Source organism: Alexandromys fortis, unplaced genomic scaffold (assembly GCF_014885135.2).
Source record: "Alexandromys fortis isolate MF-2015 unplaced genomic scaffold, M_Fortis_MF-2015_v1.1 scaffold_219, whole genome shotgun sequence".
Lineage (NCBI taxonomy): Eukaryota > Metazoa > Chordata > Mammalia > Rodentia > Cricetidae > Alexandromys > Alexandromys fortis.
This window is the reverse complement of record NW_026068092.1, coordinates 1,290,758-1,308,488: the sequence shown is the minus strand read 5'-3', so window position 1 is coordinate 1,308,488 and position 17,731 is coordinate 1,290,758. Positions and strand designations below refer to the sequence as shown.

Sequence of the window (17,731 nt, the reverse complement as noted above, 5' to 3'; positions counted from 1 at the left end):
GGCTGTTTTTTGCCCTTGTCTGAAGAGGGTAAAGTGAGTATGATTTTATAGGGAATTACAGTTAAGAGATTGCTTTGGATTCATTCTGTTGGCAGAGGAAATTTCAAAACAGCCTGGTATAGCCTGTCATGTGGTTATTACTGGTAACTATAATGAAGATTTATAATGAAAAGGAACAAACTGAGAAAATAAAAATATAAAATGTACAGGTTGATCAAAGGGGCACCAGGAAGTGGAATGAAGCTAAATCCTGTGTTCAAGGAGATAAACAGATTAAGAAATGGAATAAATGGAGTGTTGACCTCAGGGTAAGATCCCACCCTAGTCAGTTTCCAATTTGTGAAAAGGAACTAAAGGAAAGTTTAGAACTGGTTGTGGTGGTGCACACCTTTAATTGAACAAGGGGGGCCATGTTCCAGCCCCCAGTAAGCAGCAGATTTTGGCAGCTTCGGCCACATGGTTCTGGAATTAAGGGTAGAAGAAAGGAACTATGAAATTTGCCCCTGAGACTAAGGAAATATGCTGAGGCCAGGCATGTGTCAGGGGTGTCCCTGAATGGAGGTTATGAAGCTGAAGCCTGGATTGCCCTGGAGAACCTAAGAAGCTGGAGATGCCAGAGCCGTGGGACACCTGTTGAGAAGAACTGCTAACAGGGAGTGGAACCAGCCCTGAGAGAGAAGTGCGCTGCAGTCAACACAGCTGAACAGAGCTGGAAATCTGAAGAGCACACTGACATCAGACATGGAGACGCAGAGTGTGGAGTTTGCCCAGCTGGGTTCTGGTCTTGCTTTGGTCCAGTATTTCCTCACTATGCTTCCTTTCCTATGTTTTGAAATGGTAATGCATATCCTGTGCCATTATATATTGGAAGTATGTGTCTGTTTTGATTTTTATTTTATAGGGGATTACAGTTAAGAGATTGCATGAGTCTCAGAAGAGACTTTTGACTTTTAAACACTGTTTAGACTGTGATAGACTATGGAGACTTTTTAACTTGAACTAAATGAATTTGTATTATGATGTTGTTACAAGCTTATGGGGGCCAGGGAGTGGAATGTGGTAGTTTTAATGTAATTGACTCTCATAAACTCATAGGGAGTAGCACTACCAGCTCCCAAATAATGGCACACACTACCAGCTCCCAAATAATGGCACAGAGACTTCTTGTTGAGTATGAAAACTTTGCCTTAGCTTAGGGTTGCTCCCAACTAATTCTTAAATTGTCACGTTTATATTAATCTGCATTCTGACATATGGTTTGTTATCTCTGCTCAGTACCATGCACCCCACTTCCTCTGTGTCTGGCTGGCAAATCCCCAACTCTCTGATTCTTCCCAGAGTTCCTATCTCTGCCCATAATTCCCACCTATCCTCTTCCCATCTAGTTACTGGTCGTTGAGCTCTTTATTAAGCCAGTCAGAAGGCACCTTAGGCAGATGAGGTAAAACAGAAACACATCTTCACAGTGTACAAAAAGATTATCCTACGTAATTAGGAGTTGTGGTTTTGTTGGAGTAGGTATGGCCTTGTTGGAAGAAGTGTGTCATTGTGGGGGTGAGCATTGAGGTTTTCTATGCTTAATATATTGCCCAGTGTCTTAGTCCACCCCTGTTGCCTTCTGATCAAGATGTAGCCAGCACCATGTCTACCTGCACACTGCCATGCTCCCTGCCATGATGATAATGGACTGAACCTCCAAAAGAGTAAGTGAGCCACCCCAATTAGATGTTTTCCTTATGTGTTGCCATGGTTATGGTGTCTTTTCATAGCAACAGAAACCCTAAGATACTTTTTTTTCTAATGGTTTTTCAAGACAGAGTTTCTATTTGTAACCCTGGCTGTTTTGGTACTTTCTCTGTAGACCAGGCTGACCTCGAACTCGGAGATCTGACTGCCTCTATTTCCTGAGTGCTGGGCTTAAATTAAAGGTGTGCACCACTGCCATCTGACTTCTAAATCTTTTTCTTAATAGGTACTAATCTATCCCGAGATGTTTATTCTTAAGACCTGATTAAATCCCAGAGACTTGTCAAAGTAGCTTTCACATAGCTGTTTCTTGGAACACATGCATTCAGTCCATAGTAGTGTTAGATGAACTTATACCCTTACATGTAATAACTGAATTTTGAGCTGGGGAGATGGCTTAGTCTGTAAAGAGCTTGCTTCACAACTATGAGGACCTTCATTCAGACCCCTAGTGCCTATATAAAAGCCAGATGTGGTGGTTCTCCTCTTTAGCTCCAGGGTGTGGCAGGGGTAGAGACAGGAGGGTTTCCCTCAGGGGCCCACTAGCCAGCCAGTAAAGCCAATAATCAGTGTCAGAGACTATTTCAAGATATAAAGTGGTCAGTGATAGAGGAAGACACTCAGCATTGACCTTTGTCCTCTCTACAGGCACATACAGGAGCACATCAGCACACACAAAACATGTTTTAAAGCATCTGTTTAATGTGTGCATGTGCACATGCCATAGGATGTGGAGGTCAGAGGACAACTTGTAGGAGTTTGTTCTCTCCTTTCACCATGATGGTTCCAGGGTCGGAACTCAAATCACCAGGCTTGGCAGCAAGCGCACTTGTTCACTGAACCATTTTTGCCAGCCCCTGAAGTTTATTTTAATTAGAAAAATTATTACTAACAATCTGTTCTGACTAAGAAAATTAAAACCAGGTATGGTGGCACACACCTGTAATCCCAATATTTGAGGTGGAGACAGGAGGGTCAGGCTACTTAGGGAGTGCAAGGCCAGCCTGGGATTCATGAGACCTTGTCTAAAAACAGAGAAACAAGCAAGCACCCTAGAAGGCCAGTGATACGGCTCAGTAGGTAAAGATACTTGCAACATAATCCTGGCAATTTGTTTTCAATCTCTTGAATCCACACAAAGGAAGAAAGAACAGATTTCATAAACCTGTCCTCCGACCTTCACATATATGCCACGGCATGTCTGTCAACCAATCATGAACACATTGTAATAATACAAACAGAAACAAAGTAGAAAGTGATTTCAATAAAGAGGAACTTGATCATCTGAATATAGTCATGGATACCTATAATCCCAGTGTTTGGGAGACTAAGGAAGGAGGCTTGGGAGTTAAAGGCCTGCCTGGTCTACATAGCAAGTTCAAGGCTAGCCTTAGTTATAACAAGACCTTATGAGAGTGAGGAGGAAGAGGTCAGATACAGATAGGTAAGGAGAACAAAACCTATAAACCTACAGTTTCAATGAATGTGTGTGTGTGTGTGTGTCCTTAAACCTGAAGCTACAAGATACAAAGAAATTCAGCCTAAGAAACTAAGTGCTGAAAACTAGAGGGAATCAGGTGGAGAGCTCCAGAGAAGCTGGTTTCACTGTGGTGGGGAAGCAGCTTCTGACTTGACTGAACTGAAAATGAGGTTTGAGGGGATATGCATACATAAAAGAGGTCAGTATACAGGAAAGGCAGCAGACGGCAAACTAACCAGATGGCAGCTTTGTCAGCCTACCTTGGTAATTTAATGAAACCCTGTCTCAAAAATTGGGAAAGGTAGGATTGGGGAGATGCTCATCTGCTAAGAGAACCTACTACTCTTCCAAAGGACCTGGGTTTGGTTCTCAGCACCCACATTTTGAATCAGAACCATCTGTAACTAGTTCCCTAGGATCCAACACCCTATTCTAACTTCCATGGCACCAGACTTGCACATGTGTTCTTGTAGGCAAGACACTCAAAACAGATACTTTAAAGCTTTTAAAAATAAATCTTAAAAATACTTTAAGGGGCTGGATAGATGGCTTAGCAGTTAAGAGCACTGGCTGCTCTTCCAGAAGACCCAGGTTCAGTTACCAGCACCCACATGGCAGCTCACAATTGTCTGTAACTTCAGTTCCAGGGGATCCAACACTCACAGAGACATACATGCAGGCAAAATACCAATGCACATAAAAAAATGAATAAATCTTTTAAAAAATATTGTTTTATTTTTTTAAGGTGAAAAGAGGGCTGAGAATGTAGGTTGGTGGTAGAACACTTGCCCAGCATCCAGTGACCATTGACTTAGTCCCTGGTGTGGCAGAAGAAAATGAGGATGGGTTTGCTGTAGAGGACCTCGGGTGTGAGGATCAGCGCATAGCAGCATGGATTTTGCTGGCATTGATGGGAACAGAAGGACATGGTTCTGCAGGGCTCTATTGAGGATAGTTAAGTGGACAGTCATGTAGATCTAAAATACAGTAGAGACCAGTGGGCGACAGTTGACATGCCAGGTAGCTGAGAGTGCCCTGGGGGAATTGGAAGCCTTGTTTAGGCAGTTTCAGGTAAGAGACACAGCAAAAAGAAGGGAGGGGCATCCTGGGCTGACTGAGGTTGAGCAGCAGTGACAGAAGGGCTCTGTGCCAGGTTAGATGATACTTGTTGCTTGAGAGACCTGTTTTTACAGTTGTCAGGGAAACAAGGCTTTGACTTGGGGACACTATTTTTTCTGAAAGTGACATAATGTGGCCTGATATCAGGAAAGCGAGCTGTAGTAACAGTGCTTAATCGTTCCACTCTCAGCAAAGGTTATCAGAGAGTTAGGGAGTGTTTCTCCTCTCCTGCCCTTGCACGTCATTACAGATTGCCCCAGGGAAGCCTCAGCCCAGCAGCCTTCCTGGTCCTGCAGAATCCTATGGCTTCATGTAGTCAGCTTCATCTTTTTCTTTTAGTGGGGTCCCTAGGATCTCATAGGATCCTGCTCTCTGGTAACCATATTCAAGGTGAGAGTTGATGTGCTCCCTTTAGCAAGAAGGATGTCCTGAGGGGATGAGGGTGGAAAAGGCTTTCCTGGCCAGGAAATCAGGAAAGCTACCAAGCAGAGAATGGTATAGTTCTTTCATGTGTTTGAAGGGGGCTGAGGGGAACCTATGACTATCAGGAAAAACAAGGATGTGACAGTGCACAGGGTGACCCTTGCCGACCTCATATAAAAGAATGTTGGAAGAGGCTGGTGCACCCGGTCACCACAGGCGAGAAGATGGTGATCACAGCCTGTGATGAACATTTGGTCGATACAAACCCTAGAGGTTGTTCCTGTGAGGGGCCTACCTCATGGGCAGAAACTCAGGCGGTTTCTGGCTACATTCCAGGCCATGTTGTGAGCAAACTGTGTTCCGTGAACCTCTGTCGTGGCTCTGGGTCTGCAAGATCTAACTGTCGGGATTGAGATTGTTTGGACCAGACTGCGGCAAAGAAATGGGGGGAGTGGGGTGCGGGGGTAGAAAGTGTGAGCCTGAAAGGCAAGACAAGTTGCTCTCCTTGGCAGTGACATACTGTTCTCATGTCCTCCAAAGGTATGACCCGAGGCACAATCGCTGGTTCCAGATCCAGTCCTTGCAGCAGGAACACGCAGATTTGTGTGTGTGTGTCGTGGGCAAGTACATCTATGCTGTAGCCGGCCGTGACTACCACAATGACCTGAGTGCCGTGGAGCGCTATGATCCTGCTACCAACTCCTGGGACTATGTGGCCCCACTCAAGAGGGAGGTAAGGAAGCCCTCCAGTAGGAGCCTTCCCAGTTCCCTTCCAGATCTGTTCTTGCTGACACAAGCTGGAAGATTTCCAAATATGTCAAAACAGAGGGACTTGGAGCCTGGAGGGCAGCCTGATTCACAGTCTTTACTCAGACTCCTCCTTGCAGGAAAACAGCTGTGGGGCCTCCCAGAGGCCACAGAATGAGACCTTTGGAGGTCTTATTTTTATAAAGACAATAATCGTCATGTACATACAGCATAGCACCTTGCTTCGGTCCAGTTTGGAGATGCTTAAAATTATGTACATGATGCAAAGGTAATGCTTTATGGGGTGCATCTAATTCTTTTTCTGGTTCCTGGGTACTTTGACCTAGCCCCAACTACCTGTGGTTTCAGGGCAAGGATAGGCCTTGTTGGCATCAGCTCTAAAGCCCTGGCCTCTGAAGAAAGATGTTGAGGCTGTTGTGCACTTGCTCCAGGCTCACACCTTAGAGTCACCAGGTCCTCCAGAATCAGGATGGTGTAGTGGTCACACATAAAAACTCTGCCCAACAGGGACCTGGACAAGACCTGTGGCTTTGGAGTCTTTCCACTACCTGTCATTTTTCTCTCTCACCCTTCCTCAAGCCCTTGGGGATTAAGACTTGGCCTCAATGGATTGAGGTCAGGATCTTCTGGCCAAGTCACCCATACAGCAGGCCTGATTCCTGTCATCTTCTCTACAGGCCCCTAGCCATGCCAGATCCTTGCTCTTTAGCTTCTTTGCAGGGAAGGAGGCCCTGCCCTAGTTCTGGAGAAAGAAGCAGATTTTGCATGGAAAATATCTGGGGCTGTTGAGATCTGATCTCTGAGGAGTTTGAGAAAGGTTTGTGGACAGAGCTGCAGTTCTTCATCTTGGCCACATAGGAGCAGTCTTGAGCTTCATTCAGTTTATTCCGCAGCTAGTCCCCTTCATTTCTTCATGCATGTGGTCATCTCTTCCACTAAGTCATGGAGACCCAGTGGTGACAAATGACAAACCCTCCTCCAACAGGTGGATTGCAGAAGAGACTTATTAATCAACCCAAACACTACTAGAGTAGTTACAGTAAGTAGATGAAGGAAATGACGTCTGTCAGAGTAAGGCCTAAAAATAAATTAGCCATTTTCAGTGGACAAAGGCGCTCCCAGGCCCAAGAGAGATGAGCTTTGAAGACCTGAAGAGTAAAGAAGTAAGGAGGTCAGTGTTTGGACCTGTGTGGTCTAGGACTCGGCCAGCCTGTGGAAGGCGAGGGAAATGGGAGGGCTGAGAAGTGGTTTGGAGGCCACTTGAAGATGTTTGTAGACGTAGATGTAAAGCTAGACCCTTTAGACAAATGAAACAGAACAAGAGACAGATGTGGTGACAGTGCTTGTGATCTCAGTGCTGGGAGACAGACAGGAGGGTCACAGCAAATTTGAGGTCAGCCTAGTCTGCATAATGAATTCCAGGGCTACATAGCAAGACCCTATCCTAACCAAAAGAACAAAACAAAACAAAAACAGAAGACAATGTTAAGGATATGGGCTAAATGAGTTTATAGACTTGATGTCAAACATTTAAGCCATGAAAAAGGAAAACTGATAAATCAGATCTTTTCAAAATTAAAAACTCTTGCTGGCAAAAGACCTTTTTAAAAAGTGCATTTATTTGATGGGTGGTGGCTCACGCCTTTAATCCCAGCACTTGGGAAGCAGAGGCAAGTGGATCTCGGTTTGTTTGGGTTTGTTTGAGGATAGCCTGGTCGCGAAAAACCTAAATAAATAAATAGATAGAGGCCGGGCCGTGGTGGCGCACGCCTTTAGTCCCAGCACTCGAGGCAGAGGCAGGCGGATCTCTGTGAGTTCGAGACCAGCCTAGTCTACAAGAGCTAGTTCCAGGACAGGCTCCAAAAACCACAGAGAAACCCTGTCTCAAAAAACCAAAATAGATAGATAGATAGATAGATAGATAGATAGATAGATAGATAGATAGATAGGTGTGCCTATTTTTGTTGGTGTGTGGCAGGGGACTTGCCAGTGTCAGAGAACAGCTTCCAGGAGTTAGCTCTCTAATTCCTCCGTGTGAATCCTAGGAATCAGACTAGGGCCTTTGGGGTGGGCAGCAAGAACTTGTAGAAATTGAGCCATCTCACAAACCCCACCTCCACATTTTTTTAAAAGAAACTTATGAAAAAAGTTACTGAGTAGCAAAAAAATAGATGCAAACCATATGTCTGAACCATAGTATTGAAGAAGTCAAGTCTAGTATTGGGGTTTGTACCTTTAATCACTGTATGAGGCTCCTCTGTGCTATAGAAAGAGCCTCTGGAAAAACAAATAAGACAGGAGGAAGTAGGAGGGAGCAAAAGAGTGGAAGAGATTTCACTGAGAAGATAGACAGATGAACACATAAGAAAATAGCATCGTTCATCACAAGCCACAGTGAGTGCTGCCTGAAACAGAAAGTGGCTGCTCCTCCAAAGTTCATGCTATACAAGGTCACAGGTCGCCTGTGCTCTGCCTGTGCGAATGTAAAGTAGTGGCAGCATCTTCCAGCTGCCGTGCAACTCAGAGCTTGCCATCCTGGGGATTTATCTTGGGGAAATGAAGACTTTACCATGGATAATAATAACCACTTTTTTCTGGATAGTAGCCAGAAAGTGAACAAATGTCCTTCAACGGGTGAATGGCTTAATAAACTGGTTGATTCACAATAATAAAAATGGAGAACCTAGACGGATAGAAAGCCAGTTGTAAAGGTTCTATTTTCAGACCAGGTAAGATGGTGTGTGCCTGTAATCCTAGCACTTGGGAGGCATAGACGGGGAATCTTGAGGCCAACTTGAACAGTATAGTGAGTTCAGGACAGTCATGGATTCACAGAGAGTTCCAGGATAGAAAGACCTTGTATCAAAACAAGACCAAACCTGTTCTATCTTAGTTATATGTTCTTGAATGACAACATTGTAGAAATGGGGAAAAGACTGATGATTCTCAGACATTCGGTATGGGGATTTGGATCAGGAGAGAAGTGGCTGTGACTATTGTCAACTTAAACTGACCAACAGAGAGATTAGTTCTCCCAAGCCAAGTGTTTGTTCGGGAACAGCACAGCACTGCAGTCTGGACACACCATCACTGGAGTGGGGGTGTTCCTTGTATGGTTGTCCTTTGCGATCTGACCCTCCAAGGAGAGTGCAGTCTGTGAGGCTGAAGTCATAACAGTATCTGTAAAACCTACACATCTGAGCCTGCTCTGTCACAAGCCTTATCCCAGCTCCTTGGGAAACAGAGACAGGAAGAGCAAAAGGTCAAGGGGAGCCTGGGCTACAGAGTATAAAGCCAGACCCTTTCTGAAAGTAAAAAAATTGTAAGGGTTGCTGGGTGTGGTGGCATAGTCATTTAGTCCCATAACTCAGGAGGTAGAGGCAGGTAGATCTTTGTGATTTTGTCTACAGAGCACATTCCAAGATAGCCAGAAAGAACTACACTTTCTCAAAAACAACCCCCCCCCCCCAAGAAAGAAATGTAGGGGCTAGGAATGTAGCTTAGTTGGTAGAGTGCTTGGCTAACATGCATGAAGCCCCGAGTTCAGCTCTCAGTATCAAATAACCCTGGAGTCATGCACACACTTACAGTCCTACCCAAAATTGGGTGGATTGAGGTGGAAGGAAAGAGATCAGAGGTTCAGGGTCATCCTTGGCTATGTAGCAGGTTCTAGGCCAACCTGTGATACCTGAGACCCTGTCTCAAAAAAAAAAAAAAGGTAAGTATGACTCAGTAGTAGGACATTTACCTTCATTTGCAAGCCCATGTGTTCAGTCCCCTATCCTGTATTACTTAACACGTGGTACAATATAAATAATATGTAAATTCTTTTATACAGAAGACTGAATCTCTGTACATGTTTAGTACAGATGTAGTATTTTAATTGAAATATTTTTTTGTCCTTGTTTGGTTGAATCCAGAGATGCAAATACATGGGTATGGAGAACCAACTATATTTGACACTTTGTCTCAATCTTTTTCTTTTCCTCCCTATAACACACTTCCTGTGGGTGGGAACTATCTGCAGACACATCTGAAAAGATTGGGTGATGGAAAGGGCAGGTTCTTGCTGCCAGTGCTTCTCTGGCAGCTTGGGGCGGGCCTTGGTTTTCTTTTTTTTTTTTTTTTTTTTTTTTTTTGGTCTTTTCAAGACAGGGTTTCTCTGTGGTTTTGGAGCCTGTCCTGGAACTAGCTCTGTAGACCAGGCTGGTCTCGAACTCATAGAGATCCGCCTGCCTCTGCCTCCCAAGTGCTGGGATTAAAGGCGTGCGCCACCACCGCCCGGCTGGGCCTTGGTTTTCTTGTTCCCCATCCAGATGTTTCCTTTAGAAACAAAGAAACACAAAGATTACAATCAGTCTGGGTCTGTAGTTAGCATACCCTCTTGGAAAGAGGTTAGGGATCAACAAGTAGGGCAGTATAACCTGATAGAATCCGGGGTGAGTTATCCTCAGTATGTGAAGGTACATCAGATGTGAAACCTTGATTAGTGTGCTATCAGGCAGTTGCAGAGTGGTGGTGGCAGCTACTACTGGCCATCTTGCTCACTGCCTTTCCTGTCCCTTTTGGTGACTCCAAACAGGTGTATGCCCATGCAGGCACCACACTGCAAGGAAAGATGTACATTACCTGTGGTCGCAGAGGAGAGGACTACCTGAAGGAGACACACTGCTACGACCCAGGAAGCAATACCTGGCATACTCTGGCTGATGGGCCTGTGCGACGTGCCTGGCATGGCATGGCTGCCCTCCTCGACAAGCTGTTTGTGATTGGAGGCAGCAACAATGATGCTGGCTACAGGAGGGATGTGCACCAGGTGAGCTGGGTCCAGGGAGTTCCCCATACCCTCTGGTTCCATTCATGCATAACCTCCCTACTGTGTATATCCTTCACCAGAAGGGCGCATGGGTTAGGATTGTTGAACACATACCAACTTATCATCACTCCAAGCCCACGGCTTACATGAAGGTTCATACTTAATGCTGCACATTCTAAATAATGCAAACATATGACTGCCATAGTAGTTTCACTTGTGCCTTTACTTATTATGTTTTCATCAAAAAGTTAACATACCCATCCATGCTGGATGTGGTGGCACACACCTTTTGTCCCAGTACTACTCGGGAGACAGAGTTCAAAGCCAGCCTAGTCTATAAGAGGGAGTTCCAGGACAATCAGGGCTACCCAGTGAAACTCTGTCTAAAAAAAAAGTTACCATACCCACATTGTAGACCCTCCAACAAAGACCAGAGAAGAATTGAGAGGCTCTTATCCTCTCACTTGTACTGTTCGCTCTCAATCTGTCTGTGGCTTGCTTCTAGCTGTTCATAGTCAAAGAGCATCCCAGGCCAAGTTTGGTAGTCCATTTCTGTAACCCCAACACTTGAACCTGAGGCTGGAGGATTCCAAGTTTAAGACAAGTCTGGGCTATTCAGTAAAATGAAATTAAAGAAACAAAATGTGCTTTTCTCACCAGCGTTGTCCCCAGTGTTCTCCACTTTAACATTGTGTGTGTGTGTGTGTACATTGAGAAATTAAACAAACCCAGGATATCACATGTCCTAGAGAGACTCTATACCACAGTTAATCTACAGTTGACTTTTATTTTGAGGTAGAGTTTCACTTAGTTGCCCAAGCTGGCCTTGAACTCACTTTGCAGCCCCATCAGAACTCCTAGCTTGGGCAATCCTGCCTCACTTCCTTTAGGTGTGCCAGTGCAGCAGCAGCTGCTGTCTGCCCCAGCTCTGTTCTCAGTGTATCATCTGGGTTCGTCTAAGCTTCACTCCACGTTACATTATGAATACTACTGTCATGAATCTCAGCCCCTCCCCCAGACATTGACCTGGAAGCGCTGGGGAGTGAGGCTTGGCCGCCTGGATTAACATTCCCTCACCTGTAGAACTTGACTAGTGTAAAGGTTCTCATTGTTTCTATCACACATTGCCACAAACCTTAATAAGATGAATTTATTGTCAGTCATAAGTCCAGCAGATTGACATCAAGATGTCAATGGAGTATCTTTCCCTGTTGGCAGTATTTAGTTTGTGGTGGATTGCAGTTTCCTGGCTAGCTATGGACAGCCTTTCTTGGCTGCCTTCACTTGTGGTAACCACTTCATCTTTAAGCCGGCAAGGGCGGGTGGAGTCCTTCTTCAAGTCCCTTCCACTTGACTTTCCCTTTCTTATTTTGAGTAAGTAAAGATGTTCCTCCATTCATGATAGGATTGTAAATCTGTAGTTTTATAACAAACTAGAACTCTCCTAGTTCAGATGTACATTTAACCAGGCTGGGAAAGTAGCTGTGTCCATAAAGTGCTTTCCATGGAAGCCTGAGGACCAGAGTTTGTTTCTCCACATCATAAAACTGTCTGCTTGTGACCCCAGTGGTGGGACTTGAAGACGGGCAGATCTCTCTCTCTGGAGCTTGCTGGTCAACATAACCTGATTGTTGAGCCCAGGTCTCCATGAGAGATCCTGTCTCAGAAAATGTGATGGGTGACTCCTGAGGAACACGAGGTCGACCTGGCCTCCACACATACGAATGCATTTAGCCCCTGACCTATGGGCTGCCATCACTTAGCAGCATGGGGCGCTGTAGGTGCTCAGTTGTTCCCTCTGAGATGGAGTAGTTGACACGGGCTGCAGCTCACCCTCTCACCCAGTGTCACAGGAATCACACTTAGTTAACTAACTCATGAAAAGGCTCTGGACCATGATTTCTGCCAAATTTTACAGCAATGTAAAGCTGAAAATTTTAAGTGAAACCTTGGGTCAGAGCTGTCTGTAGACTGGGCACAGTGTCACACTCCTGAGCTGACTCTGCAAGTTTGAAGCTAGCCTGGTCTACATAAATAGCTACATGCTGGAGAGTGTTATGTATGTGGATGGGTCTACCCAGAAAATATGCCCCCCCCCAAAAAAAAAGCTGCCCCACAACCCTTAATCACATCTATAAAGCTAGTTTTGCCAAGTAACACGGCACATTCATAGATTCCAAAGATTAGGGTGTGGACATCCTGGGGTGAGGAAGCATTATTTTGTCTATGGTACCTGGAATCCCAATTTGACCACTTAGTGAAACAGATAAGATTTTGAGCCATGGGGTTGGACAGGTGAGCCCCAGTGGTTAAGAACGCTGACTGCTTTTCCAGAGGTCCTGAGTTCAATTCCCAGCAACTGCATGGTGACTCACAACCATCTCTAGTGGGATCTGATACCCTCTTCTAACATAAAAGTGTGCATGCAGATAGAGCACTCCTATACATGAAATAAATAAATCTTTAAAAAGAAAGAAAGATTTTGAGCCATTGTTACTTAGGCCTGTCACCTCAACTCGTGGCAGCAAAGTAGAATTACCACGACTTCAGTGGTCATCCACACACCAGAGTCCAGCCAGCCAGGACTGCATGGCAGTATTTATTTATTTTTATTTATAAAATGATCTGAATATGCACCCCAACTTGCTGTATTGATGAGATGAGACTGGCCTAGACCTCAGAGGGAGCCGCCTGCCCCTGTCTCCCAAATGCTGGGATTAAAGGTGTGTGCTGCAACTGCCCAGCTTGAATGAGATATTTAAATATCTCTCTCTCTCTCTCTCTCTCTCTCTCTCTCTCTCTCTCTCTCTCTCTCTCTCTCTCTCTCTCGTTTTGTTCAAGACAGGGTTTCTCTGTAGCTTTGGAGCCTGTCCTGGAACTAGCTTTTGTAGACCAGTCTGGCCTCAAACTCACAGAGATCTTTCTGCCTCTGCCTCCTGAGTGCTGAGATTAAAGGCCTGTGCTGCCCCAGCACCCAACTTAATGTCTCTTAATACATATGACTAAATTCCCTTCCTGGCACGTGAGACAGGCACACACTGGCTTTGCCATACCTTTACCGGCACTGGGTTTTATGATTTCCTTCCATGGTTGCGGGTTACCAGGTGACATTTTGGTTTACATTTCTTGGATTTTTAGTAGATTGGTTTTTTCCAAGTCTTTTTTTTTTTTTTTCTGCATTGACTATTTTATTAATGAAAAGAAGGTTGGTGGTCTTACTTGGTCAGCAAGTAGCTGCTTCCACACACACTCATGGGTATGAGTAGGGGTGCTATGAAGAGGAAAGTTGTTAGGTGGGGTCCATGGGAGTGGGAGAAGCAGGATATGGAGATGAGAGGGAGACTCCTGGTGGCTGTGGAGGCAAGTAACAGATGACAAAAGTGACCTGGGGTGGGCTGGCAAACTGTCTCAGACGATGCCCGTGTTGACCCTGTCCTTGGCTTTGCAGGTGGCTTGCTACAGCTGCACATCTCGGCAGTGGTCAACAGTTTGCCCACTCCCAGCTGGGCATGGCGAGCCTGGTATTGCTGTACTAGACAACAGGATATATGTGCTGGGTGGCCGCTCCCACAACCGAGGCAGCCGCACAGGCTACGTGCACATCTATGACATGGAGAAAGACTGCTGGGAAGAGGGACCCCAGCTGAACAATTCCATCTCAGGCCTTGCAGCCTGCGTGCTCACCCTGCCCCGCTCCCTGCTCTGTGAGCCACCCCGAGGGACCCCCAACCGTAGCCAGGCAGATGCAGACTTCGCCTCTGAAGTAATGAGTGTGTCCGACTGGGAGGAGTTTGACAACTCTAGTGAGGACTAGGGCTCTCATGCCTTGTTTTGGGGAGGGGATAACAGGTGATGATGGCCATAGAGTCTGGGTTAGAATACCAGGCTCTGGGGTAGGGCCCTTCCCAAGCCCTCCTGGTTCACCAGCTGCCCTTTCCACTCTGTTTCTTCAACCAGCCTGCTGCCAGCGTTTGCAAACTCTGGCCGTGAATTATATTACAAAGAAAAGTGCTCTGGAAAGGCTGGCTATCCTCTGAGGGAGTAATCAGGCCCATCCTCTGAACTCTGAAGGGTTGCTATCTTGTTTGGCCTCTTCTTCCCCTTAGTCTGTTCCCTGATGGGTTAAGTAAGGTCCCTTCTGCAAGAGGTCCTGGGTCTAGCAGTCATAGCTGTGGTCAGAGCTCATGACTCCTTTCTGTGAACCACATGATCTGGTGAGCAGCTCCAGCTGCCTGCAGCTAGGCCTTGAGCAGCTGGGGAACTCTTAAGGTACAGAGGATACCGTGTACCTGGAACTGGTCCTAGGGATGAAGAGATGCCCCATAGCTGTGTGTTTCTGACCCAGTATTGTTGAAGAAAAAAATGAAGTAAAACATTATGCAAAAAGTGTTGTGTCTTCTATGGCTCAGTCTGGATTTTTTCCTTTCTAGTCAGTGCCTCTCTGAGTGGCATCCAAGGAGGCAGTTTTCAAGTCACCTGCCCTGGGGAATGGGCTTGGCATGGGAACTGAGGCCCTGCTCTGTATCACATGGCACCACAAGGTCACTACCCTGCTTCAGACGTCTGATAAGCTCCCCAAGCTAAAAGGATGTTGGTCATGGAAACCAGGACCTGCCCCACTGAGGTGGCAAATAGCTACCTTCCTCCCAGTCAGGGCATCTAGAATGTCTACCCTGTGGCTCACCAGCCCCTTCTGCCCTAGTCCCTAGGCAGCCTGCCTTTGGCTGTTGCAGACTCTGGTTGTGGTGCTGAAGGAGTAACTTGGTTCCATCCTTGGAGAGCCTAGGATGGTTCACTTAACTGGATGGATGACATCCAGGCTGGTTGAAGGTAGAAAGTTCTTGGCTCCCAGGGGTGTGATTCAATGCTGAAGCACTTGCCTAGAGTATGATCCAGACATGAAAATAGAAAGACAGTGAAGTCCTAGTCTGTGTCAGGAAATAGATCTAAGGCACAAAAGAAGGGGTGGCAGTGTCTATCACCCAATTGTGGGTTTCTATGTAGGACTTCTTCCCATCTCATGACTCCCCAAAAGTTTGTCAGATGACCCTTGAGTAATCAATCATCCTGGGGACTACGTTAGCATGGCAGGTGAATCTCTAGTCGCCTTTACTAGCACCTCCCCTACCCATTGTATGTCTGGTGGCCTCAGAGTCCAAACCTTACTTCCAGAACACCTTCCTTGCTGTTTGCTCCAAGATCTTCAAGTGCAGATTCCTATCACAGACCTACCGCCAGGAATGAGCAGCTGGACAGAGGGAGCACCCAATCTTCCCACTGGTGCCCTTTCAAGGAAGGGGAGAATGTAGAGGGCTGGAGTGATGGATGGGCTGAGAAAGGGTAGTTGATCACTCTGGGTCCCAGAAGGCAGTGGGTTGGAGACTTGGAGTTGGTATAGTCCAGCAAGCTGTATCTGTAACCTCACTGTCTTAAGATCTTGGGCCCCTAAGGGAAAGATGACATCACACATACCTCGGTGACAAACCCCACCCAAATGTTAACATCTGCCTGAAGAAGCCACTTCTTCAAGGGCAAGTGGCCACTTCCGGTTCCAAGTAGGACACCAATTTGCAGGTCTCAGAGTACTTTGTATACCTGTGTGATAACACTGTTGTCATCCAAGCCAAATGTGGCCAAGGTTTACAGAAGAGTTCTGGTTGGCCAAAGGGTAAGGAGAGCCCTCTGAGGTCATATGGGTCTTTCTGGTCGTGTATTCTGGCTTTGTCTATATTGCACTCTCAGGACATGAGCTATCTGGCCTCATCTCAGTCCCATGCCCCTTGCCCACAACCACCGGAGGGTATGAAGTCTCTGATGACACCCACTGCCCAGTGTCACCACCCCCAATGTCAAACTGTAAACCAAAGTAAACCTTTCCCTTTTTTTTTTTTTAAATTTATTTATTATGTATACAACTTTCTGCCTCCATTTATACCCACACACCAGAGGAGGGCGCCAGATCTCTTTACAGATGGTTTGGAGCCACCATGTGGTTGCTGGAAATTGAACTCAGGACCTCTGGAAGAGCAGACAGTGCTCTTAACCACTGAGCCATCTCTCCAGCCCAAACCTTTCCCTTTTTTAAATATATATATTTAAACTCAAACTCACAGATATCCGCCCACCTCTGCCTCCCAAATGCTGGGATTAAAGACTGCCACCACCACCCAGCAAACTTTTTATGTTGCTTTTGTGAACATATTTTGTCACAGCAGCAGGAAATGTAACACAACATCCAGAGGCATCTGGAGGTGAACCTACTAGGCTGCACCCTGACTTAGGAAGATGGGTAAATGGGGGTATAGGTGACGTGTAGAGTCATGTAAGGAGGGTATCCTGTAGGCTGTACTTTCACAGACATCGAGCCATGGGAGGAAGCATGTAAACTGATGCCATTGGAATGTGGCCCAGCCAGGGTTTCCCCTAAGGTCCAGTAAGGTCAGTACCTACAAAGTCTGGGGTGAACCTGGCAACCACAGGCACTTCTGCTGGTGGCAACTGTGAGAGCCTCCTTGGGGAGGGCACTGCTGAAGGCAGAGCTGTGCTCAGGCTCAGCTTCCCAGAAGTGCTTGGCTTATTGACTTGTGTTGAGAAGTGTTTGCTTTTGTGACCACATAGAAAGACTTCCTTTTACCCACCTCTCCTCCCTGCTGCACCACCAGCCTCACAAGGCTGAGGGCTGAGAAGAGACCTGAGGTCCCACCCCCTCCCCCAGCCTGCTAATGCCTCTGGCCTTGAACCTGTCCATTGTTCTGGTCCTTCAGGCTCCCTTTCCACACCACCTGTCCCTGATACTCAAGGTGCCTTCTGCTTGCTACTCAAGAGGATGTTGTCTAATTTTCCCCTCTAGTCAGAAGGACAAACTCCTCCTTGGTGTGACGTGGCTGCCAACGGGTGTCTGAACTTCCTGTTCGGGGTCTGGGACACAGTCTACCCCCCTTGAGCTCTCTGACCTGAGCTGTGGTAACCATAAGTATTGTGTTCAGCTATTCCTGGGTGAAGCCAGTGATTCAAGACAGTTTTGAAAGTAGAGCTTTCCTGTTAACAGTAAAGGGCCGACCGAGGGCTCCTGCCCTAAGCCTCCATCTTGCCTAGGGGTTTCATCGCTAAACTTATGTAGAGAATTGGGAGAAGGATAGTTTTAATCATGGCCACGTTGGTGCTAGGATGGTCATTGATTCTGCAGCTCCTTTGACAGGCATGCTGATGTCATACTAAGGTCACTGGAGGTTCCTGGTGAAGGAAACTTACAAGTCTTAGAAGGCTTCTTGTTTCTCTTCCTTGACAGCTCATTTTAGTACACAGGAAATAAAGCAAAAAAGCAGATTTGGTAGAGACAGATCAGCCTACTTAGTAGCTTCCCCATGGCCCTGCTTGTC

General features: G+C 46.2%; 1 protein-coding gene across 3 annotated transcripts in view; it reads left to right on the top strand.

Moving 5' to 3' along the window:
• Positions 1–14,738, top strand: part of Klhl22 (kelch like family member 22) — a 39,024-nt gene extending 24,286 nt beyond the window's left edge. For all 3 annotated transcript variants that reach the window (XM_050122937.1, XM_050122935.1, XM_050122936.1), the window contains exons 5-7: positions 5,309–5,501; positions 10,119–10,352; positions 13,801–14,738. In XM_050122937.1, coding sequence (XP_049978894.1) covers positions 5,309–5,501; positions 10,119–10,352; positions 13,801–14,166 — 793 coding nt within the window. In that variant the 3' untranslated portion in view covers positions 14,167–14,738. The remainder of the gene's footprint in view (positions 1–5,308; positions 5,502–10,118; positions 10,353–13,800) is intronic.
• Positions 14,739–17,731: the final 2,993 nt, after the last annotated feature.